The sequence below is a fragment of the Carlito syrichta genome, unplaced genomic scaffold (assembly GCF_000164805.1).
Source record: "Carlito syrichta isolate Samal-C Ts95f unplaced genomic scaffold, Tarsius_syrichta-2.0.1 Scaffold135600, whole genome shotgun sequence".
In the NCBI taxonomy this organism is placed as follows: Eukaryota; Metazoa; Chordata; class Mammalia; order Primates; family Tarsiidae; genus Carlito; species Carlito syrichta.
In genome coordinates, this window is record NW_007079696.1 from 162,778 (window position 1) to 187,728 (window position 24,951).

Below are 24,951 nucleotides of genomic sequence, written 5' to 3' on the forward strand. Positions count from 1 at the left end.
CCACACCCGGCTAGTTTTTGACTTATTGTAGAGATGAGGTCTTGCCAAAGTTGCCCCAGGCAGGTCTTGAACCCGCAGGCTCAGGCAATCCACTCACCTCAGCCTCCCAAAGCGCTGGGATTACAGGCTGAGCCATCAAGCCCGACTTATATTTTTAACTTATATTTCAGTCCATTAGAAACGTATTGCTTTTGACTGCCAGCCAGCTTATTGAGTTTTTCTTAGTTGTAATTATTTGTGGTTGATCCTCTGTGTTTCCAGGAGAAACAGATAGAGGTCACTAACAGTAACAAAGTAGGGAAAGGTACCCTGAAGAAAAGGTTGAATGGGTTATAGGAACTCAAAACTTCATTTTGCATGGCAAGTCAGGAAGGACCTTTTAAAGGAAGCATTAAACAAACGAAGTCTGCAATAGGAGTTACCCATACAGAGGGAGAGAAGAGCTTCTAAACAGGGGCCAGCATGTGTGAGGAGGCACTGTATGTGCAAGGAACTGTAGCAAAGATGAGGGGCCAGAGAGAGGTGAACGAGGTTCTTCAGGTTGTGTAAAGGAGTTCATTTCAAATCATGAGTGATTGGAGGTTTTTGAACAGAGGTGAGACACATTCCAACTCAGATTTCTTGAATGATTACCCTGGCTGCTTTGTGAAAAATGGATTAAGGACAAACAAGAATGGGAAAGAAGTCCAATTAGGAAGCAGTTGCAGTAGTGCAGCAAACTTGCTCATCTTGAAACAGGCTATCATTAATACCATCTTTCTCTTCTTAGTTCTTTAGTCTCTAAAGAGTAAAAAAAAAGTTAAGTGTTTACTGGATTTAAAAATAAATTTCAAATTGGAGAACATGGGATTTTCTGTTTCAGATTTGCCACTAGTAGACTACGTTTTATTGCGTGGTTTGTAACTTCATAAAAAGCATATGTTGACATGTTTGTCAGGTTTCCTACGTTATTAGAGATGAAGTGGAGAAGTACAATCGAAATGGAGTCAATGCCCTGCAACTGGATCCAGCACTAAATAGACTTTTCACAGCCGGCCGAGACTCCATCATTCGAATATGGAGTGTCAATCAGCACAAGGTAAGGCAGGGGTCAGGCTTACATTTTAAATCTGTATTCAGCCAGGTGCAGTGGCTAATGCCTGTAATTCCAGCACTCTGGGAGTCTGAGGTGGGAGAATTGCTTGTGCCCAGGAGTTTGAGACCAACCTGGGCTACTTAATAAGACCTTGTCTCTATAAAAAAATTTAAAAATTAGCCAGTCATGGTGGTGCATGCCTGTAGTCCCAGCTACTCAGGAGGCTGGAGCGGAAGGATCATTTGAGGCCAGGAGGTTGAGGTTGCAGTGAACAATGATTGTGCCATTGCACTCCAGACTCAGTGACAGAATGAGATCCCTACTCAAAAACAAATAGGGCCAGGGGCAGTGGCTCACGCCTATAATCCCAGCACTTTGGGAGGCTGAGGTGAGAGGATTCCTTGAGTCCACGGGTTCGAGACCAGCCTGGGCAACTTGTTGAGACCTCATCTCTACAATAAATAAAAAAAAATTAGCCAGGCATGGTGGTATGTGCCTGTAGTTCCAGCTACTTAGAAGACTGAGGCGGAAGGATCGCCTGAGCCTAGTAGGTCGAGGCTGTGGTGACCATGAGCGTGCCACTGCACTCCAGCCTGGGCAACAGAGTGAGACTCCAACTCCAAAACAAAACAAAACAAAAACAAATTTAAACTCAGCACATTTTGCACAAATGGCTTTCACTGTCTAATATGACACCTTTCATGGTTTCAGTGTTTTTGTTTTGTTTTGGTTTTTTGAGTAGGAATCTTCACTCTGTCTTCCAGGCTGGAGTGCAGTGGCACAATCATGGCTCACCATAGCTTCAAACTCCTGGGCTCAAGCAGTCCTCCCACTTCAGTCTTCCTAGTAGCTGGGACTACAAGCATGCACCACCACACCCGGCCGGTTTTAAAGTTTTTTTTGTAGAGACAAGGTCTCGCTATGTTTTCCAGGATAGTCTCAAACTGCTAGGCTTAGGCAGTCCTCCTGCCTTGGCCTCCCAAATGCTGACATTATAAGCATGAGCCACCATGCCTGGCCTCATAGTTTTTAGATCTTAACCTCTTTGAACATTGAGTTATTTGGTGTACTCTATAAAGACATTGCAACCGAATTCTTTTTTTAATTTTTTTATGTTTATTTTAAAGATGGGTACAATTCAAGGTTAGATATACTAATGGTCATCGTACAGGTAAAGTTTGGGCCTCACTTCAGTCTCTACTTTACCTGGTTTGAGATCAGGTACCCTTACTGATGAAGTGTGCCCCCCCCCATCCCTGATGTTTCCCACTATTGCCAATTCCTTTCTTATAGTATTATGATAGTTGTTCAAGATCCACTTATGAGTGAGAACATGTGGTACTCAGTTCTTTGTCTCTGTGATAGATCACTGAGTATTATAGACTCGAAGTCCATCCAAGTTGCTGCAAAGTTCATAATTTTGTCCTCCTTCGTGCCTGTGTAATTCTATTGTATATATGTATCACATTTTTTTTTAATCCAATTCACTTTTGATGAGCAGCATGGTTGATTCTATGCTTTTGCTATTGTGAATAATGCTGCAATAATTTGTGTGCAGGTGTCTTTTTCATAGAGTGATTTGAGTTCCTCCAGATATATTACCAGAGTGGGAATTGCAAGGTTGCATGGAAAGTCAATTTTTAGATCTTTTAGGAATTGCCACACTGTTTTCCACAGAGGTTGTACTAGTTTACAATCCCACCAACATTGTAGACATCTTCCCTTTTCTCCACATCCTCTTCAGTATCTGTTGTTTTTTGAGTTATTGATGATGGCCATCCTGACTGGAGTTAGGTGGTATGTCAGTGTGGTTTTAATTTGCCTTTCTTTGATGATTAGTGAGGCTGAGCATTTTTTCATGCATCTGTTGTCTGCTCATATGTCTTCTTCTTCTGAGAAATGTCTATTCATATCTTTTGCTTACTTTGTAATAGGGCTGTTTGCTTTATTCTTTTCGGCACGTTTGAGTTGTGTAGATCCTAGGTGTTAGGCCTTTGTCATATATACAGTTGGCAAGTGTTTTTTCGCATTCTGTGGGCTGTTTCTCCTCTGTGGTTTCTTTTGCTTTCCAGAAGCTTTTCAGTCTGATGAGGTCCCACTTGTCTATCTTATCTCTTATGGCATGGGCATTTGAGGTTTTGATTCCTAGTTCCAATTTCCATAAGAATGTCTCCTGCGTTTTCTAGGGTTCTTACAGTTTGAGGCTTTATGTTTAGGTCTTTGATCCATTTAGAGTTGATTTTTGTGTATAGTGATAAGTAGAGGTCTTGTTTTGATCTTTTGCATGTGGTCAGCCAGTTTTCCCAGCACCATTTACTGAATAGGTTTTCCTCTCCCCAATGGTTGTTAGTGAAGGCTTTGTTGAAGATGAGATGGTTGAGAAATTGAGGTTTTGTTTCCGGAATCTCTATCCTGTTCCATTGGTCTATATATGTCTGTTCTTGTACCAATACTAGGCTTTTGATTATTGTAGCCTTAGAATAAAGTTTAAAGTCTGGACGTTGATACCCCTCGCTTTGTTTCTTTTGCTGAGGATCGTTTTGACTATTCATGGTTGTTTAGGTTTCCTTATGAATTTCTGTATTGTCGTTTTCAGGTCTAAGAAGAATGATGCTGCTAATTTAATGGGTATTGCATTAAATCTGTAGATTGTCTTGGGTAGGATAGACTTCTTAACAATGTTGATTCTTTCAATCCATGTGTATGAAATATTTTTCCATTTGTTTGTGTCATCTTTGATTTCTTTGAGCAGTGTTTTGTAATTTTCATTGTAAAGTTCTTTCACTTCTCTGGTTAGGAAGATGCCAAGGTATTTCATTTTTTTGTTGTTGTTGTTACTATTGTAAATGGAATTCTGTTTTTTATTTGGTTCTCTGCCTGTTTGTTGTTGGTGTATAAGTGTGCGGCTGTCTTTTGCACATTAATTTTTGTACCCTGAGATTTTGCCAAAGTCCTTTGTCAGTGCAAGAAGGTTTTTGACAGATTCCCTTGGATTTTCGAGGCGTGGAATCATGTTGTCAGCAAAGAGGGATAACTTGACTTCCTCTTTTCCTATTTGGATGCCCTTCTGTTTTCCTGATTTCCTTCTGTTGTCTAATTACTCTAGCTAGAACTTCCAGCAGCCAGAATTCTTAAGCGTCTGAGAAAAATCATTGTAGGAAAGTTTCAGAAGTAGGGACTCCTTAAACTAGCTTTGCCTTAAGTGTTCTCTGCTATAAAGGAACAAAGAGGTTTGACTGGTAGAGTGATTACTTTCAACAATTTATTTTTCTGCTTTTAATATGTTCCCCAAAGCCTCTCAGGAACCTTACATTAAAAAGGTTAAGTATACTTTTGCATTTATAATTAATCTTGAATATTTGATTTCTTCATTTAAAAGTGATTAGGGCCCCCACAGACCCATAGGACCTTATTAGATAATAGACAATTGTTGTAAAACTATGAAGACAACATGCTGTCCTTCAGGAGCTTTAAATCTGCTTTCTTAAGCAGGGAACAGAATTTAAATATATGTAAAGATAAATTCCCAGTTAAATGGGAAGAAACTATTTGATATTTTGTTGGAATGCCTATATTGTCAATGACATAGAAAAGAAGATTCAGAGAAGGAATAGGAACGCTTATTGAGCTCTTAACCTTGTGTCATACACTCTTGGCAGTTTTATATCCAACATGATTTTAATTCTCACGGTATCAAAGCAGCTGTTAGGATCCATTTTCATTGATGGGAAAGCAGGTTCAGAGAAACATATGGTTAAATAACTAGTAAGTGACAGAGAATTAGAACTCAGCCTAACTCCAAAACCCTGGTGCTAGTAGGCCTTATATTTTTAAAAGGCTGTGTCTGTCTGTCTGTCTGTCTGTTCTGTAGAGAAAAGTTCTTGCTATATTGCCTAGGCTCGTCTCAAACTCCTGGGATCAAGCCCTCAGCCTCCCAAAGTGCTAGGATTACAGGCATGAGCCGCCATATCCTGCCAAGCTGTGTCTTTTTTTAATAAGTTTTACAAGTCTGAAGTTCCATGAAGAAAAAGAACAACTACTTTGCATAGTTGATAGATAATGTCTTTTTAAGTGGACTTCAGTCCAGTGGACTTTGAATTCTTTAACCAATGGAAGCAGTGGTGACCCAGTGTCAAAAGCATGGAAAGTAAGAAAATTATTTATATTTGACTTTGAAATGCTTTTTGATATTTATATTTGAATTGGAATGTCTCCCTTCTAGGAAATCACAGTATTTCAAATTAAGGAAAATACAAGAACTAACCTGGAAGAATCTGGAATCTGCCTGTCCTGCCCTAAACATTCTGGTCTTCATTTTATGACTAGATTGAATAGCATCATTTCTCAAACAGACTGGTAGAGAGCCGTTCTCTTTGCCCACGAAGTGTTTCAAACTTGCCTGTTTTAGATGTAGGATGATAACTAAATATTCTTCTTTAAAGACCTCGCCTGGTAATTAAACCAGGTGAGAGAAATAAAAGAATCTCAAGTTACGTAATTGAAATGGTGACACAGTTAGTATTCCCTCAGACTTTGGATTGAATTTCTTCTCTGAAGGACTGTAGATTTCATGAAGAAAACATTTAACTCTGAAAGTAAAAACAGTAGTAGGAAGCTAAAAGCAGAAGTGTTTATCTCCCTCTGCCTTCAGGCCAGGCTCCTCACCACACTCACGAGACTCATTTCTGCCCCCGCTGTTTGCTGGGAGCCTTTGCCACCACTGATTCAAATCCCCTTAGCCTGCAAATGCCTTCAAGTCTGGTTTTTTACTTTGTGTCACACACAGTGCCTAACCTGGAGCTTGTTGCCTTCGCTACCACAGAGCATAAAAATTAAGCATTTATCCTGGAAACCTAGGATTTTATTAATAGTAAAACTGTCCTGAACAAAACTATTTATATCTGATATCTGGAAACATCACCTGTTTGGTGAAAATCTATTCTGAATTTAGTTTTCAATTTTAAGACCTCAGAGCAGTTTGTCACATTAATTGAATAATTTAAGTATATCTATAATTTATAATATATTGTATTTTCTAGTATAAATGCTTATGATTTTTCTTTTAATTTCAGCAAGATCCATATATAGCATCTATGGAACATCATACCGATTGGGTAAACGACATTGTACTCTGTTGTAATGGGAAAACATGTAAGTATTTCTTTGGTTTATTGGGTTTCTGGAAGTTTCTGATTCAGTTTTACATATTTTTCATTTTTATGTGTAAACTTTCTTATTGAAGTATAACATACATACAGAAAAGTACATACACCTTGACTGCAGTTCAATAAAATTTTATAAAGTAAATACCCAGATCAAAAAACAGAGTATTACCAGGAGTCCCCTTTCAGTCATTGTCCCTTGCCCCAAGGTACCTGCTCTCCTGTCTGAACACCGTAGTTAATTTTGCCTGCATTTGAACTGTATATAAATTCATATATATTCTTTATTTTTTTTTGAGTTGTAGTCTCACTCCTTCACCCAGGCTGGAGTGCAGTGGCACGCACGCTCACAGCCACCCCAACATTGACCTGCTGGGCTCTGGCAATCCTTCTGCCTCAGCCTTCCGAGTAGCCGGAACTACTACCACACCCAGCTATTTTTTATTTTATTGTAGAGACGAGGTCTCACCAAGTTGCTTGGGCTGATCTCGAACCCGCGGACTCAGGTATTCCACTTGCCTCGGCCTCCCAGAGTGCTGGTATTACAGGCTGAGCCACCGTACCTGACCCATATATATTATTTTAGTCATACTTACACCTCTTTTGAGTTCTTATTTTAGTAAAATTCATTTCTGATTTTGTGGTCTGAGTTAGAAACATTTTTCTCAGTCAAATTAGTCGAGGCTTCAGCAGAACATTAAAAAGTTTGCCCTATTTATAAAAATAAAATAAACATATGTGTGTATATATGTGTATATATGTATATTTTTTTCTCTTGAATTTGTGTCTTGAGATAAAAAACATTTGAGGCAATATACAATCGGTTATAGAAAGAGTTTTTATGTGAATATGAGTGTGTGAGAGAGAACACGTTAGTTTGATTAGTGTTGCATTGTTTTAAGATAAATTTTTAAAGTTATAAGTCATACTACTAAGGAGTTTTATTAATTATTTGTCTCTTCTAGTAATATCTGCTTCTTCGGACACGACAGTCAAAGTATGGAATGCCCATAAAGGATTTTGCATGTCAACATTAAGGACACATAAGGTAAGATAACAAATACAGTTCTCAGTGTCTTTAGTGTAATATTGGGATCTTAATATTTTGTGTGGCTTGTTTTCTTACTGATCTAGTATCTAGTAGCTCATAGTATGTCTGTTCTGTTGCAGGATTATGTAAAGGCCTTAGCATATGCCAAGGATAAAGAACTGGTAGCATCAGCTGGGTTGGACAGACAAATATTCCTTTGGGATGTGAATACTCTAACAGCATTGACTGCCTCAAATAACACTGTCACAAGTAAGGTGTTTGAAAAAAATTTCTTTGAAAGTGATCCAAGTTGACATAAATAAAGAATGGTTTATAAAACATTTTTGATAGGTTTGCATCGAGACAGTGGTTCATATTTTGAGAGTGCTTCTACCTACAGCGTTCTAGCCCCCAAGAGTATGATTGAACAACAAGGAGCTAGTTCCTCACTGCAGTCTAAAAATGGTAACTTCTCCAGGTGTAACCTGGTTATTTTTTGTACATATGCATGTCTTAGCTCCCTAGCTAAAGTGTAAGTCCCTGCAGGGTAAACTTTTAAAAGTGTTCCTGTGTAGTAAGAACTTTGGAGTCTAAGATGGAAAATACCTAAGGGAAAGAAAGAAAAGGTTTTCAATGACAATTTAGCAGGACCCTTTTTAGAGCAGTCCTAAAGAATCAAGTCACTTCCAGAAGACCCCCAAGAGGAATAGAGGCAATTCAGAAATGTTCACAGCAGATTAATAGTGTGGATGCTTCATAAGCTAAGAGATCTCATACTGCCAAGTCAGACTTATACAAGTCTAGGCTTGAAATTCAGCCTCATGCTTGGCCTGACCTAATGGAGTCCAACAGGTCAGTTGTCAGAAGAGACTCTTAGGAGCACAGTTTTGGCTAAGCCTATCCTGGAAGAAGTCTGTGTTGAAGACATGGACCTAGGTCCAATTTATCATGATTCTGTGGAACGTTTACATTGACAGAGATAAAACAGTTCTACTAATATGTGCCAAGGAGGGCAAGGCGGGAAACCAATGTTTATAATCTCTTGAATTTTGTTTTGCCAGGAAATATGCAAAGGCCCAAGTACTATGTTCCCCTTGTTCTTCTTGATGTTTCACCTGTGAACTATCTCAGTGATTCAGCAGCTGGTCCTTGCTGGCTGCTGTCATATATCATTAGGCTCTGACTCTCTAGATGTAAGACCTATCTCAAAGAGTCACTAATGGGAGGGAACAGGGCAAAACAGAGTGTCACAAGGTCAGAGACCAGGCTTAGTGGATACAGATTCTGCTATAGATACATCTTGTTTAGAATTATTTAGCGAGGATATCACACATTTTTTATGATTATAGAAATAGCACTAATAATAGCTAACTTTTCAGTATATTTGTTATAATGTATTTATTGTAAAATTAGGATCATACTATATAGATAGTTTTATATGAAACTTTTTTCCATTGATACTGAGTTCTGAGTCAAGGGCATGACCATGGTTTTTGCTACACATTGTCTGATTTCTTTCCAGAAAGGTTGTACCAATTTATCTTCCCACAAGTAATGTATGAGAATGCCATTTTACTGTATTCTTTTTAAAATTAAGTATTACCTTGTTTTTTTGTCTGATTTGGTGTATGAAAATGGTATTTTTGTTTTGATTTGTGTTTTTTTGAAAAATAGTGAGATTAGACATGTTTTCATATTAATTGGCACACATATCTTTAAAAATACATTACTTATGTGACTAGCTTTAAAAATTGAATTGCAGTGCAATTCAATTTAACAAATATTTATTGAACACTTGTGTATATTCAAATCCAGAAAAAATATACATTTCAATAATGATACTATTGTTTAGAATTATTTCCATGATAGATTTCTGTTTCTTAGAGTACTCATAAAGATAAGATTTTCTTCATTCTATCATTAAACTTGCAGTTTCTGTTGACTAGTTACTAAACAGCTGCCAGTTCTGTTAACGTTTAGCTCCATTTATCCTCAATAGCTTCTTCTTTAAGCGGGAACAAAGATTCCATTTATAGCCTGGCCATGAATCAACTGGGAACAATCATTGTATCAGGGTCCACTGAGAAGGTAAGGGGTGTTAAAGAGTGTTTTGAACACTAGAAAACAAATAAATTCAGATAATTTGATCTGTGTAATAATTAAATATGTAAACAATAGTTTTGTCTACTGGGTGCTAAAAGAAAAGTTGTTTGTTTGTGGGATTTTTTTGAGTTGGAGCCTCACTCTTGTCACCCTGGCTGGAGTATAGTGGCATGCTCACAGCCACCCCAACATCGACTTGCTGGGCTCAGGTGATCCTTCTGCCTCAGCCTTCCAAGTAGCTAGAACCACAGGAGAGTGCCACCACACCTGACTAATTTCTTAGATTTAATGTAGAGACAAGATCTTATCAAGCTGGCCAGGCTGGTCTTGAACCCGTTGGCTCAGGCAGTCCTCTCACCTCCACTTCCCGAAGTGCTGGCATTACAGATGTGAACCACCATGCCCGGCTAAGAAAAGTTTTATTTTAATACATAATAGTATTAAATTATATAACTATGTACAGTGACAGGAGGTGAGGGGGGCATTTGACATCATTTGACATTAGAAAGACTTCCTCTCTAAGGTTGGAAGCCTTGGACAGTATCTGTTGGCAGAGGCAGTATTTTCTTGGTGGAATTTAATGGTTGTCATTTGACTTGTGAAAGTTATCTATTACTTAAATTTGATCAAGTATATATCCAGTTCATGTAATCTGTTAAAATTCACAGGTATTAAGAGTATGGGATCCAAGAACATGTGCAAAACTAATGAAGCTTAAGGGACACACGGATAATGTAAAAGCACTGCTATTGAACAGAGATGGCACACAGGTATGCAGCTTCATTTGGACATTTACCTAATGACCTTGTCAGAAATTTTCCCACTTTGTATACTATTGCATGGGTTGATTCAAACTGAAAGCCACATAAATTATAAATTGTGGTCTAATTTTAAATCTTTAAAGTACTAAATTGCATATATAGTAAACTGCATTTAAAAACTATTCTATTTGCATCACCTATGAGTAAAGGCAAAATAAGGAATTTCCTTAGGATAATTCTTATCCATAATGTTTTATAGAGGCTAAAATAACTAAAAATGTTACCTGTGTAAAGCAGAGGGAAGCTTTGGTATTAAATGCTTTCTTCCAGTGTATGAAGTGAAAAATTTCCTCATGGTTGGTCTAACTTTGGGGCAGGTTTTGTCAGTTGACAATTTAGATACAATCTGTAAGGTTAGTTTTCCTTTATTTTTCTCCCAGAGTTGGAGTCTCACTGTTACCCAGGCTGGAGTGCAGTGGCATTGCTTATGGCCACTGCCACCTCAACCTGCTGGGCTCAGGTGATCCTTCCGCCTCAGCCTTCCAAGTAATTTTAACTACAGGCACATGCCACCATGCCTAGTTAATTTTTTGGTTTATTGTATTGATTTGATTTTGCTAAGTTGCCCAAGCTGGTCTTGACCCCTGGGCTCAGGCAGTCCTCTAGCCTCAGCCTCCCAAAATGCTGGGATTACAGGCGTGAGCCCCCACACCCAGCAGGTTAGTTTTCTAACATAATGCTTAGAGTAAACATTTCAAAGAAAAACATTTTGGTAATGTTACATTAGCTCTGTTGACTACATAATTTGTGAATTATAAATCACAATTCTGTTTATTCTGTAGCAGTGGAAAAATAATTTTTTATCGGTGTAGATAATAAGAAACCAGAAAAACTCAACACCATTTTATGGTATAAGACACCTCTGCCATGTATTCCTGCCTCCCTAGGCCATTTTTTTCTCAGAGGGCAGTGATAAGATCAGAGATAAACGGAATTGATTGTGATGGGGTTAGAAAAGGGCAAGTAGAAAGATGATGACAAGAGAAACACTATCAGTTTGTTACTCCTGTGGAAATTAAGACACAGAAATTGCCTCTCATGGGAATCAGAGAAATCTTTGTCTTCAGAAGTGAAAGGAAAGTTTGAAAAGCTAGTTGAAGGAGCACTTTTCAGAACCAAGAGAAGAAAGTCTTGGAGGTACTTGTGGAAGTCTTTGGAAACGTGGAAGGATTGTGATGTACTTATGTGACCTTGATGAGAGGACTTCACTTTACTAGTCCTTCATTTACTTATATGCCAAATGAGAATCATAATATATAGTTTATATAATTGGTGAGAACATAATATATATAAGTATTTACTTTCCTATAAGCCAGAGCATTTTCTAGAGCTCTTGAGTTCCTTTGGCCCCATTCTCATGTGAGTAAGAGGCCCAGTGCAGTCAGCTCCTCACTGTTTGGCAGTATAGCTGCAAGGCTGCACTTGAGATGGTTGCCCATGACTGTTCAGCTAGTCCAGGATCAGACTGGGTCATGTGGTCTCCATGATTTCCAGAAGGGGGCTGTGGGTCTAGCACACCTTCTAAAGCTCCTCCTGTCTGCTGCATCCCATCCCTCATTCCTATCTGTACCATTATAATTGTGCTTCTATAAAAGGTGATTTAAATATCACATGTGTAGTTACAAATGCTCTTCACTTGAAGTCAGCGACGTTTATTATAAGCAGAGGTGGTAATGTGGCTTTATTTTAAAAGCTGCCTGTCAGTCTTAGAGTGTATAGTTCAGAAGTGTCATTCTTCATCTAGTTTTTCTTTCCTCCATTTTCCTCATTGGCAACTATAGACTAAATGTAAATTTAACTACCAATAATCCAGCATATTTGCATTATTGAATTGGTCAACAGAACAACTATAACTACTCATATGGAAAAAAGGGAAGAAGAAACAAGAAACTTTTCTTACTCATTCTTGAATTCTTGTAATATGGAAAAGATAGGTATCATTTACTATGCCACAGTTTATAGTGCATCCTACTGAACTGCCCTGCAAGGTTGTAGTATAGGCTCTCTTGTGGTGTTGTAAGTCAAGGTCTTGTGATAGAAACAGAAATAAAAACAAAAGCAAACAGAAACATATGTATGTGTGTATATTAGGCCAGGAAATCCCATGAACATCTCTGCCTGTTGTCTCATTCCACTGCTGCGGAGTGAGATCCTTATTTACCAAATCTATTTGCAGTTCTGCTCAAGGGAATTCTGCCTGTGAAGAGGTCTGTCAGCATTGCCGTTGCTTCGATTGGTGCTTCGATTGGTGCCAGCATTATTGGGCAGAGCCACCTATCTTCTCATCCCTTTTACTCAGGCAGTTAATTGTGCAGTTTCAAATGCTCTTCACTTGAAGTCAGCTACTTCTCAGGCAGTTAATTGCTTCGGTTACTGGGACAACCTGCCATCTTGGTTTGAGTCACTCATGTCCTTGTGTGTCACTCACAGGGTGTTTCTAGTAATACAAGTCCTACCAAATCTAGCTTATGGGTCTGGAGGTCTCAGAGTATCAGGCCACTTCTCGCCCTAACCTTCCTTGCCCACTTGGCTGCTCTCTATTGGCAGCTGAAATTGTGTGTTAGTGACCGTCCCAGGAACACCCCTGTTGGTCAGGAGCAGCCTAGCCCCAGTACACCAATACTTCCATCTTCATTGGCAGAAGCACAGGTGTCTGGTGAGGGCTACAGAATCTGTACCACTAAGTCTGATTTAGCAGAACCATTTGGGACATTCTGTCTTAGTCCCAGGAGTCACTTCACAATGTTGACTTCATGTTTAGGCAGTGGAAAATGCCTCCTCCAGCTCCTATAAGATACCATGCACTAAAATTCCTATAAAACTGGACATTGTTTAATCATACTGCCAAATTCTGCAAAGAAGTTAGCCAACATTATACATTCAAAGTGGTAGCTTTCTGTTTGGGGGACTGCATTTTTGTAATCATAGAATACTGGCTACCACTGGAGATTATTCTGTGTTCTGTATCAGGGTGGATACAACTTTGTGCTTCCTCATCTGCTTCCAACTGTGTACTTTGGATTTGGGACTTATTGCTTTCCTATTACAAGTTGCCCTGGCTATGACGCCTTTCAACCCATCCTCTTTGCCTCTCTCATCCTCCTAAAATTGTCAGACTTTGCTTTCTGTAGATGCATTGTCTAGAGTCTGAGGGATCACAGCTTTACTAACGTGGCATGTTGGACTAGCATTTCTTCCTGGAATGGAGAGTCCCTCCTTTTCCCCAACCCCATCAGATTACATGTTGAAAGTCTGCTTGTGACTTTAACCCCTGGCAGTTTCTTTATTGGTTAGTCTCTTGATTTCCTTGTGAACTAGTTAGAATAGGTGATTGAGCCACTAATGCTCCTGGCAGCTAGTGGAAAAGTTTCCTAGTATGTGTTCATTTAATTAAATACGCTTAGAGTTCTAAAGTCCCCTTAAAGTCACAGGGCAGGCCAGTAAATCCTTATTCCTGAGGTCTCATCTATTTGTGCACCTTCCAAAACTCTAAGCCCACAACTATCTTCCATTCTCTTTTTTAAAAAATTTTTTAAGAGACACGGTCTTGCTCTGTCACTCAGGCCAAAGTATAATGGCATGATCATAGCTTATTGCAGTCTCAAATTCCTGTGCTCAAGCGCTCCTCCTGCCTCAGCCTCCCAAGTAGCTAGAACTACAGGCATGTGCTACCACACCCAGCTACATTTTTAATGCTTCTGTTCTTTAGAGCTCTTTGTTTACTGACTTTCATACTCTTGCACTAGCTTTCTCCTCAAGGCTATTGTTTTTCCCAAGGAAATGAAGTTTTTATCCTCCAAGTCATCATAGTGACATGCTGAGTGTGGATATGGGGTGGCTAATTCAGCCTTTTCTGTCAGACTCACAGTATGCTCAGCCTTAATTTGTATGCCAGCAATTTCTATGTAGTTAACTCTCATGAGCCTTCAGAAATTGTCAGAATTGCTAATGTTAACTCACTTGAGCCTTGTATAGGAAGTGTCCAAGGTCACAGATAGTGAATGGTAAGCCTGAGACTAGATTTTACTTCTGACTGCTATCAGTAAAACTCAAAAGACCTGGCAGCCCATCGGGAGTCCAGAGCCATGAGAGAGAGTATGAGACAACAGTGTAACCAGGGCTCCAAAAGACTTGCTGGCCTAGGGTGGTGCTTGTCAAACTTAGTGTACATCGGACTCATCTGGAAAACCTCGTAAAGCACCGATTGCTGGGCCCTACCAGAGTTTCTGCCTCATTCGTTCTGGATGAGATTCAAGAATTTACATTTTTAATAAGTTCTCAGGCTGATGCAGCTGGGAACACACGTTGAGAACGACAGGCCTATGCAGATTGCTTCCTTAGTTTCAGCTGCCCTCAAACTTCATCTCCCTTATCAGATCATCCGAATAGGGCTTGCCTGCAGGATGGACTACAGAGGTGGTTTTGCCCAGAGGTTTCCCCTTATGTGAGCATGCACTGCCGCCCTTGGTCATTTCAGCCTGTGGTGCATGCTTGTCAGAAACCTTTATCAGAGGCAGAAATACTGGTTGTTAGAGGTGTGTGTTTGGCCGTGTGGAGTTGGGGAGAAGGCAAGTGCAAAACACGGAAAGCAGGAACTTTGGGGCAGGTTTCTTTTTTTGTTTTGTTTTTGTTTCTTTTTATTTTAGGTGTAACTATATCTCTACCTAAATTCTAACTCTACTCATTGGGCAGGTTTCTAACCTTACCTTGCTTGGTTTGCAGTGCCTTTCCGGCAGTTCTGATGGGACTATTCGCCTGTGGTCCCTTGGTCAGCAGAGATGTATAGCAACATACCGAGTCCATGATGAAGGAGTTTGGGCCCTGCAGGTCAATGATGCTTTCACACATGTATATTCTGGAGGAAGGGACAGAAAGATTTATTGTACAGACCTAAGAAACCCTGACATTCGAGTGCTAATTTGTGAAGAAAAAGCACCAGTCCTTAAGGTAAGTCATATATTTTATTTTTATAATGAAAGTTGTTGCTGATGTTACCCAAGTACAGCAAAATCTATATTAAAACATGAATCAATTGTGGGGTTATAAAAAAGGTATTTCATCATAGGTAGAACTTGACAGAGAAGAGTGTCAGTATTAGATACTCAGGGGATCAGTGCTGGGATGGTTTTTGTTTTTTGCTTTTTTTTTAAACAGTTATGTAAGTCACCTGTAGAAGAAATTGTAACTTCTCAGGTACATTAGTGAGGCACTGGTGAATTCTAGTGAAATTGCTTCACACGTGTTCCTGAGCTTGCCTGACTTTCCTGCCTGTTTTTAAGAGGAGGAATATGAGGACTTAGGATTATCTGAGCAGACAACAAAGCAGAGGGAGGTCTGGAAAATGTGTCTATGGTCTCAGGAGTAAGGATATGGACGAGTACTCCTAAAGAGGAGGGCACAAGCTGCTTCAGACTCTCAATCATCACTGCCCCCAAGCAGTCCTGACAGTCAGGATCTGCACTGAGGGTAAAATGGTACTTGAGTCTTTAAAGCATTTATATTGACATATTGACACCTGCTAAAAGCGTTAATATGGACACACTAAAAAATGACCAGTCAACATACAGAGTGCAACAATTAGGTTCACAAACCATCCTGGAAAAAGTGCTACATACCTCCTTGCTGAAATCACTGTGGTCACCTCCAAAGTGCTTCCTTTGGGAAGCTATGCATCGACACCAGCACATAGTCTACCCATCAGAGCAGTTTTGGAACTCTTTTTCTGGAATGGCTCTCAGAGCTGTCATTATTTTTTGAGGTCTGACAAGTTCATGAACTTGCCACTGTGTGTTTTTGTTGACAGCACTGTACAAATAACTGTATTGAAACACCTTCCCTACTCACCTGATTTGGCCCCCAGTGACTTTTTTCTTTACCCAAAGATAAAGGAAATATTGAAAGGAAAACACTTGATGACATTCAGGACATCAAGGGTAATATGACGATAGCAGTGATGGCCATTCCAGAAAAAGAAATCCAAAATTGTTCTGATGGGTGGACGAGGTGCTGGCATCAGTGCATAGCTTCCCAAGGGAAGTACTTCAAAGGTGACCCTAGTGATTCAGCAGTGAGGCATGTAGCACTTTTTCTAGGATGAATTCGCAAACTTAATTGTTGGATCTTATATGACAAGATAGATAGATGTTCAGCCTCACTGATAATTACAGAATTAAATATTGAAATAATAGTAAGGAGGTTTCCAGATTTAAAATGGAGGCATAAAGACAGCACTACCCTCCTTTCTCAGAAATCATCTGAGCACAAGGAAAACAAGAAATAGAACGGCAAATATCCATTATCTACAAAACTTAGTGACATCATAAATCCCAGACCACAGTATAGGAGGAAGGGCTGAAAAGGGGAATGGAGGTCAAATGAGATAATTGAGAGGATGCCTGTGGCCTAAGAACTCAGACAAAACTGACCAAGTACAGCTTTTTAAAATAGATGGCAGACCCTAATGGACCAAACCAATAATCTTTAGAGAAGCAAAGCTGAATTTGTAATGATACATACACAGCATGTGTGCAGGCAGCAAGCTGATGGGAGAGACAAGCATGGAGGAGAAACAGTCCGCTTTATGAATCCTGCAGCTGCCAGGATCTCTTGGCTGTGGAACTAAGATGGAAAGCACTTGATGCAGACATAACCATGTGTTATATGGAACGTCATTTTAAACTGAGGAGGATTGCTGCCAGCTAGGAGATCAGCCCTGTACCCACCACTCCAAACGTGCTGTTTCTTAATACAGGAAGCATAGTGGGTGAATATAGAGTGATTCTGCTTGTGTAATATATACATGCCTAGAAGCATGTTTTTATATATTTTTAAAATACAGAAGAATAAATAGTAAACTGTTCCTGGGTATCTTGTATTTAGATGAGGGGTATTAGCTGGGTGTAATGGCTCACGCTTTGGGAGGCTGAGGTGAGAGGACTGCCTGAGCCCATGTGTTCGAGATCAGCCTGGACAACTTGGCGAGACGTCATCTCTACAATAAATCAAAAAATTAGCCAGATGTGGTGACATGTGTCTGTGGTTCCAGCTACTCGGAAGGCAGAGGTGGAAGGATTACCTGAGCCCAGCAGGTCAAGGCTGTAGTGGCCATGAGCATGCCACTGCAATCCAGCCTGGGCAACAGCGTGAGATGAGGGGTATTTTTGCTTTTGCTGTATTGTTAGAATTTTTTTACTACAAACATTTTATTTTATTTTATCGAGTCAGGGTCTCACTCTGTTACCCAGACTGAAGTGCAGTGGCACAATCAGACTCACCGAAGTCTCAAACTGCAGGGCTCAAATGGTCCTCCCTGCCTCAGCCTTCAGAGTAACTGGGACTACAGGCGTGTACTCCTACCTCGCCTGACTAATTTTTTGTAGAAACGGGATCTCGCTATGTTGCCTAGGTTGCTCTTGAACTCCTGGACTTAAGCAGTCCTCCTGCCTCAGCCTCCCAAATTGCTGGGACTACAGGCGTGCATCACCACCATGCCTAGCTAATTTTTTAATTTTTTGCAGAGGTGGAGGGGGGTGGGTCTCGCTATATTGCCTAGGGTGATCTCGAACTCCTGGACTCCCTCCTTAATCTCCCAAAGTGCTGGGATTATAGCCATGAACCACCATGCCCGGCCTACCACAAACATTTTCAAAGAAAAAAGAAATGTATTTCTTTATTGTTAAGAAAGAACATAAGAACTGGAGTAGCAAAAACAAAGAATTATAAAACATCTTCATCCTTTTAACTGTCCATTTAAGTCACTCAGATTAACCACACTTAAAACTGTCAGCATGGTTTTTGGCAAGAAATCACCCCATTACACTTTAGAGGACTGTGAATTCCTTTAACAAAGGGACTCCCTCACTTTTCTGTACATCCCTAGTTTTTCACACATGGCCAAGTATAGTCAACACACAATTGTTGCATGAAGAAGTTGATATTTAATAATGTATCTCTAGTCCTGGCAGTTCTGAGACATTCTACAAAGCAGTATTTTCGTGACTTGTTTTCAGATGGAGCTTGATAGATCAGCTGATCCACCCCCTGCAATCTGGGTTGCAACAACTAAGTCTACAGTAAATAAATGGGTAAGTGATTCACTGAATACCTAGCAAAGGTTTGTCAACATGTAGTTTGTTATCGCAGACTTGCCAGACACCAGTAGTAAATGCTCAGTGTGACCCTGACTCTAGCTTGCATTTGAGTGGTGACCAAAACCTGACATCTCTATGATTGCAGGTGTGATCCCAAAAATCAAAAATTAAGGTAATAGTAAAAATAAAGCTTCTGTCATCTTTGTCAGGAGCCAAGATATATAGAAGATGTGCTTTGAATAGATACTGTTAAACCAGGAAATATTAGTACATCTTATGGCCTCATGAAGCTGCATTTGAAAACGGGCATTCCAAGTACCAACAAAACAGGAAAATTTGTCAGGATTCTATTTTTTCTAAGCTTAAGAGAAAGCAGAAAATTGTGCTGTCAGATTCATTTCCTTTTCATAGCATGAAAAGCAGTGGTAGAAATAGAGAATAAACAGGGAGAAGTCATCCAAAGCACTATTAATTTTTTAATCTTAATTAAATATTTATTTTCTTGATCACCAGATCAAGAAAAGAAGAAAGTGTTTGCATTTATTCCTGTTTTAAAGCAGGTCAAGTCTTCTTCCTGTGTGCTTATTTAAAAATGTTCTATATGTTGTCTAAATTGCATTGTGCAATTTGTGATCAACATAATTTTACCTGGAAGAGTACTCCTGCTTTTGTGCATAGTTTTTTCTCCCAAAGGACCACATTCCCTCTTAATATTTGTTTTTGTTTTTGTTTTTTTTAGATGATGGTAGGTAATTGTGACTAAATCGTTTTTGGTTAATGTAGTGGTTGTTGAGGTTTTCTTGTTTGTTCTTTATTTTTCTCACCACTTTAAACAGAATGGCAAAGCTTCAAAAGCATAAAATGATTAAATAACAAATTTTGTTCCTTTAGACTTTGAAGGGAATTCATAATTTCAGAGCCTCTGGTGATTATGACAATGACTGTACAAATCCTATAACACCCCTTTGTACACAACCTGACCAGGTTATTAAAGGTGAGTAAGAAAATTGGAAGCTATCATATCCTTTATTGAAGTTAATTACAGTTTCTGAGAGATTGACAAAAATAAAGACAATGACCTTTCTTTAAATGTAATTTTGATGTAAATAAAAGATAATATATTAGTTTATTTTTAATACAAGAAAACATTGTTTTTTTAAAATGCTATTTAGTGACTTTAAAAGTAGGCCTTCATGAGTTAATTTTTCTTCCCAACATCAGAATAGCCATGGTAAAGCCAAAGCCATTTTATAAAATGTATAGGATTTAATGTTGACTTTTGGCATAAGGCAGAAAAGGACACATAGGTCCTAAAATTCTACATGCTATAGTTGGTGTAGCAAAAAAACAGGGTGTGTTTAATGTCAGAGTTTGAGATTAGAATTTTTTGTGGCACATTCATTTGTAGTTCATAGATGTTCATGCTGTTACCTTAAGAATAGATTATCTGTTCAGAAGACATAGAAGAGAAGGAAGCTGAGAAGCAAACGTAAATGCAAGGTGGGACTAATGCAGAGGTTTCCTGTCATCATTTGAACAGCCCAGTGGATAAAATTGTTGCCTTTCAACAGTTTTCCACTAATAGCTCCTTGAAGTGAAGAGCCCTTTAGTCTATAATCTATTCTTTTTTTTTTTTTTTTTTTTTGAGTTGGAGTCTCACTCTGTCACCCACACTGGAGTGCAGTGGCATGCTCATGGCCATAATCTATTAAAATCAGATAGTTTTTCTTTGAATGTTTATAAATGAACATAAATAATTGACTGGTCTTAAATTGCCTTAGATAGAATTATATAGTCTTCTGGTTTGCCTTTTTTCTGTTGGCTAGTATGTTCCTGTTGTATACCAGCTAACTACTATTGCCACACTGTGAATTTAAAATGTAGAAGGATTGTTTTGCTAATTGTGTGTGTGTGTGTGTGTTTTTTTGTTAGGGGGTGCTAGTATTATTCAATGCCACATTCTTAATGATAAGAGACATATATTAACCAAAGATACCAATAATAATGTGGCATATTGGGATGTACTAAAGGTGAGTATCTTTTTGTACTTCCTTTATTTTTCATGTTTATGTATGATAATCAAAATAGTGCATATATAAATCAAGATTTAATTGTGGCAAAACCTTATACTAGGAGTGGATACTTTCTTATGTGAATATTAGAAAGACCATCATTTATCTTTTTAAAAACCTAAAACCGTTTTTGGGGTTTTTTTTGGTTTTTTTGAGTTGGAGTCTCACTCTGTCGCCCAGACTGAACTGCAGTGGACGCTCCAGACCACTGCAGCCTCGACCTGCTGGGCTCCGGCGATCCTTTCGCCTCAGCCTTCCAAGTAGCTGGAACTACAGGTGTGCGCTACCTCGCCTGGCTAATTTTTTGATTTATTGTAGAGATTAGGTCTTGCCAAGTTGCCCAGGCGGGTCTCGAACCCACGGGCTCAGGCAATCCACTCACCTCGGCCTCCCAAAGCGCGGGATTACAGGCTGAGCCACCGAGCCCGGCCGAGGTCTTACCAAGTTGCCCGGGCTGGTCTCGAACCCACGAGCTCAGGCAATTCACTCGCCTTGGACTCCCAAAGTGCTGGGATTACAGGCTGAGCTACCAAGCTCGGCCTCTAAAACCATTTGAATGGAACCATTTTCTCTTGTTAAGGTATTGCAAATGGTGTTTTATGCTGCCTTACCTTAAAATGAATACATCAGTGTTTCTCATCCTTGACACTATTGACATTTTGGGCGGGATAATCACTTGGGGATTTGGGGGAGCTGTCCTGTGTGTTGTAGGATGTTTAACAGCATCCATAACCTCTACCTACTAGATGCCAGTAGCAATTCCCCCAAGGTTGTGACAAACCAAAAATGTCTCCAGACATTGCCAAATGTTTGGAGGGAGGAAGAAGGAAGAATGATTAGGAAAATCTTGTTTATTTAGGCCTATGAACAAGAGTGGTACTTTAATGAAGGGAGTATAAAGAAAAGGAAGAAGCAAGGATAGTCCGGGTTTCTGGATTGGTGAATGGAAGTCATATAGGGAAAGTAAGGTGAAAAACGGGTTATTAGGAGAAAGGGACATGCTAGAAACGATGACAAATTTGAGGCTGGAGATCATGCATTTCTTTTTTTTGTTTTTTTTTTTTTGAGTTGGAGTCTCACTCTGTTGCCCAGACTGGAGTGCAGTGGCCACTCCCGGCCACGGCAGCCTCGACCTGCTGGGCTCCCGTGATCCTTCCACCTCAGCCTTCCAAGTAGCCAGAATTACAGGCATGCGCTACCATACTTGGCTGATTTTTTTTGATTTATTGTAGAGATTTGGTCTCGCTGCCCAGGCGGGTCTCGAACCCGCGGGCTCAGGCAATCCACTCACCTCAGCCTCCCAAAGGCGCGGGATTATAGGCTGAGCCACCGAGCCCGGCTGAGATCATGCATTTCTAGTGGCAATATTATCAAGGAATTGAGAGGCCAACAAGTCACGTGTCATCCATGTAGATAATGATGTTGTCCAGGATAAAAACAAGAACTTGAGATGGACTGCAAGACATTAAACCAGGGCTCCAATCTCCAGGAAACTAGGGAGAGTGACTAGGAAGCTTGTTAGCAGCGAAGGAAAGAAAGATGTACAGTTAACGGTGGCTAAATGACATGGGCCTCAAAGGACTAAGACTGTTTTACATGGAGATGGTGGCATGGGAGCATAAGCAGGATCCCTTTGAGATGACTGACAAAGTGAGACCCTTGGGAAAGAGCCATGTTGCTGTTAAGATGAGAAGGTGGGGAGCATTCTGTGAATTGGTTCAGAATTGAAGTGAGCTGTCATTCGAGATACCACTTGGTGCCAGAGAAAGTTCCAGGCATACTTTGTGGAGCATGCTTATTTAGGGAATGAGAGAAGGAATAAGGAAGGATTATAACAGTGAAATTTTATAAAGAGAAACTTCTAAATGACTGCCTGTATTAGCTGTTGTCTGATATATTACTTCACAGTTCTCTTAAAGTAAGCTCTTATAACCTGTTTGTTCACTGGAGACTTTCTCCTTGCTTGTGACTTTCTCCTTGCTTGTGACTTTTCATTTGGCTTAACTTCCAGGTAAGTGTATCAATATCAGCAGAATTATAATTTCTCCCCCCAAACGACTATTTTGTGGGGTTTTTTTCATTGAAATTTTTTGTCACAGCAGATAGTTATTTAAAGGTTAATACTTTAAGATTTTTTAAAAAGACCACATTCTTTTTGAAATGTATTTTAGACCATTTCATTTAGACATGTGAGAAAATGTATAACATTTTGAATAGCGAAGTCAGAATCAAATGGTTTACCACTTAATATGATTATGCTTTCTTTTTGATGTATAGGCGTGTAAAGTTGAAGATCTGGGCAAAGTAGATTTTGAAGATGAAATTAAGAAAAGATTTAAAATGGTGTATGTGCCAAATTGGTTCTCAGTAGACTTAAAAACAGGGGTAAGTTAGCAATTGATATTTGTGTAATTTGAGATAACTGGATATTTCTAAGGTGGCTCATAATTATTAGTTACAAAGTCCTATGTTTTTAGGTGTGAAAGAAAGTTTTTTGTGTTAATACTTAAAAAATGCAGTTGAATTGCCTTTGGTATCCCAATAAAGTAAATTGTAATTGCATTGAATCACATAAAACACATTTTGGTTCCTGCATCTATGGCTTAGACTTAGTCAAGTAGTACTAATAAATTAACGTTTAGAGACTTATTTGGAGAATGTATTTAGATAGAATGCCACTAACAGTTTTTCCTTTTGACAGATGTTGACTATTACTTTGGATGAGAGTGACTGTTTTGCTGCTTGGGTTTCTGCAAAAGATGCTGGTTTCAGTAGCCCTGATGGGTCAGATCCAAAATGTGAGTTAAAGTGTCCTTCCTTTTTCTTCTTCCCTCTGAAAGAGAAGGTGAATCTGAGTTGTTTTTTCTTTGTACTCATCTTTATAAAAGTTCTTTATATTTTGTTGATTATATCCTTGGTCAGTATTCTTCTAAGAATGTGGTTTGTAGAAAACAGTTTTAGTGGCTTCATATGGAAATAGCCCTTTAAAGAATATAATTCTTGTTTCTATTTGTTTTTAAAGAATGGCTACTTCTGAATGAGTAAAACATCTGTTTGCTTTGTATCATCATTGCTTTAAACATTCCAAGATAAAATTTTAACAGGCCTTAGCAAAATCTCTAAAGTCTTGATTTTAAACATCAGTGGCATTGGATGAAGAATTAAACATCAGAATATGTGAAAACTTATACTTTATATTTCTCTTCTTCTGTTTTTAGGTTAAGGCTAATTAACTCTCTTCCATTTCTTTCTTCTTAATTAATTTTTTGCAGTGAATTTAGGAGGACTTTTACTTCAAGCACTCCTAGAATATTGGCCTAGAACGCATGTGAATCCAATGGATGAAGAGGAAAATGAAGTAAACCATGGTTAGTGTTTTTATTTTCAAATAATTGATTAAAAATTACTCAGGACTAAAAGATATGTAAGCTATTTGCTGAAATGTGACATAATAAATATTTGTGGTGTGTCCAATTTATTGTCTTCTCTTCCACATCCCAAAGTAAGAGCATCCATCCAGTCTTTTTTTTTTTTTTTGAGTTGGAGTCTTACTCTGTCGCCCAGACTGGAGTGCAGTGGCCGCTCCCGGCCACCGCAGCCTCGACCCATTGGGCTCCGGCAATCCTTCCACCTCAGCCTTCCAAGTAGCTGGAACTACAGGCGCACGCTACCACACCTGGCTAATTTTTTGATTTATTGTAGAGATGAGGTCTCAGCAAGTTGCCCAGGCGGGTCTTGAACCTGCGGGCTCAGGCAATCCACTCACCTCTGCCTCCCAAGGTGCGGAATTACAGGCTGAGCCACCGAGCCCAGTTCATCCATCCAGTCTTAACTGAGACTGTGATTCCAAGAGGGCCGACCACCTTATGGATATAATAAACCCTATATATTCAAATTTACCTTAAAACCAGGCACCTTAGCAGGCTTATCACAAAAACATTCCTCAGAGTATCTATGATCTTTTGGATTTACCTCCAAGCTAGTTAATTAATTAGCTACATTAGAAAGCCAGGTTTATCACTGCATGATCACGTTGACCTGAAATGTTGGTATTTTCTAGCCTGATGATCTACCTGATTTTGACTCTGGATGTTTCCAAAAAATCAAATTCCAACTCAGAAGTGACAGGGTACTTGAACGTGAATTTGTAAAGAATTAATGTAATTAAGGACATCTGAAAGGAGTGTGTGCCAGATTGGGCGGCAGAGGAGAACATGTTTTGAATGTATGTATTTGGTTCAGTTTTATTAAAGGAAAGGGTAAGAAACAACTTAGAATTTCACATCTCATGTGTAACCTACAGCTGGTTGAAGGGTCATTGAGTTCCACTTACTGAGGCTTACTCTACTGGAGATTTTCTGCTGACCACCAGGAGAGAGCAACAGTGGCGAGTACCTCCTGCTAGGGACTTTGTTCTGGTTGACAGATTCATCCATGATGATTTGTGGAATTTAAAGCTCTCACATGAGGATGGCATGCTTCCTTGAAAACCAGTCTTCTAGCTGGGCTCGGTGGCTCAGCCTGTAATCCCACGCTTTGGGAGGCTGAGGTGAGTGGATTGCCTGAGCCTGTGGGTTCGAGACCCACCCAGGCAAACT

At 39.4% G+C, this 24,951-nt stretch overlaps 1 protein-coding gene across 1 annotated transcript in view; it reads left to right on the plus strand.

The window, feature by feature from the left end:
• LOC103250844 (WD repeat-containing protein 48) overlaps positions 1-24,740 on the plus strand; it is a 41,459-nt gene extending 16,719 nt beyond the window's left edge. Inside the window, exons 2-16 of the mRNA XM_021708237.1 lie at positions 938-1,078; positions 6,148-6,226; positions 7,203-7,285; positions 7,408-7,537; positions 7,619-7,732; positions 9,267-9,355; positions 10,039-10,140; positions 14,914-15,138; positions 18,201-18,275; positions 19,173-19,275; positions 20,214-20,311; positions 22,631-22,738; positions 23,055-23,151; positions 23,626-23,721; positions 24,657-24,740. Coding sequence (XP_021563912.1) covers positions 938-1,078; positions 6,148-6,226; positions 7,203-7,285; positions 7,408-7,537; positions 7,619-7,732; positions 9,267-9,355; positions 10,039-10,140; positions 14,914-15,138; positions 18,201-18,275; positions 19,173-19,275; positions 20,214-20,311; positions 22,631-22,738; positions 23,055-23,151; positions 23,626-23,721; positions 24,657-24,664 — 1,548 coding nt within the window. The 3' untranslated portion in view covers positions 24,665-24,740. The remainder of the gene's footprint in view (positions 1-937; positions 1,079-6,147; positions 6,227-7,202; positions 7,286-7,407; positions 7,538-7,618; positions 7,733-9,266; positions 9,356-10,038; positions 10,141-14,913; positions 15,139-18,200; positions 18,276-19,172; positions 19,276-20,213; positions 20,312-22,630; positions 22,739-23,054; positions 23,152-23,625; positions 23,722-24,656) is intronic.
• Positions 24,741-24,951: the final 211 nt, after the last annotated feature.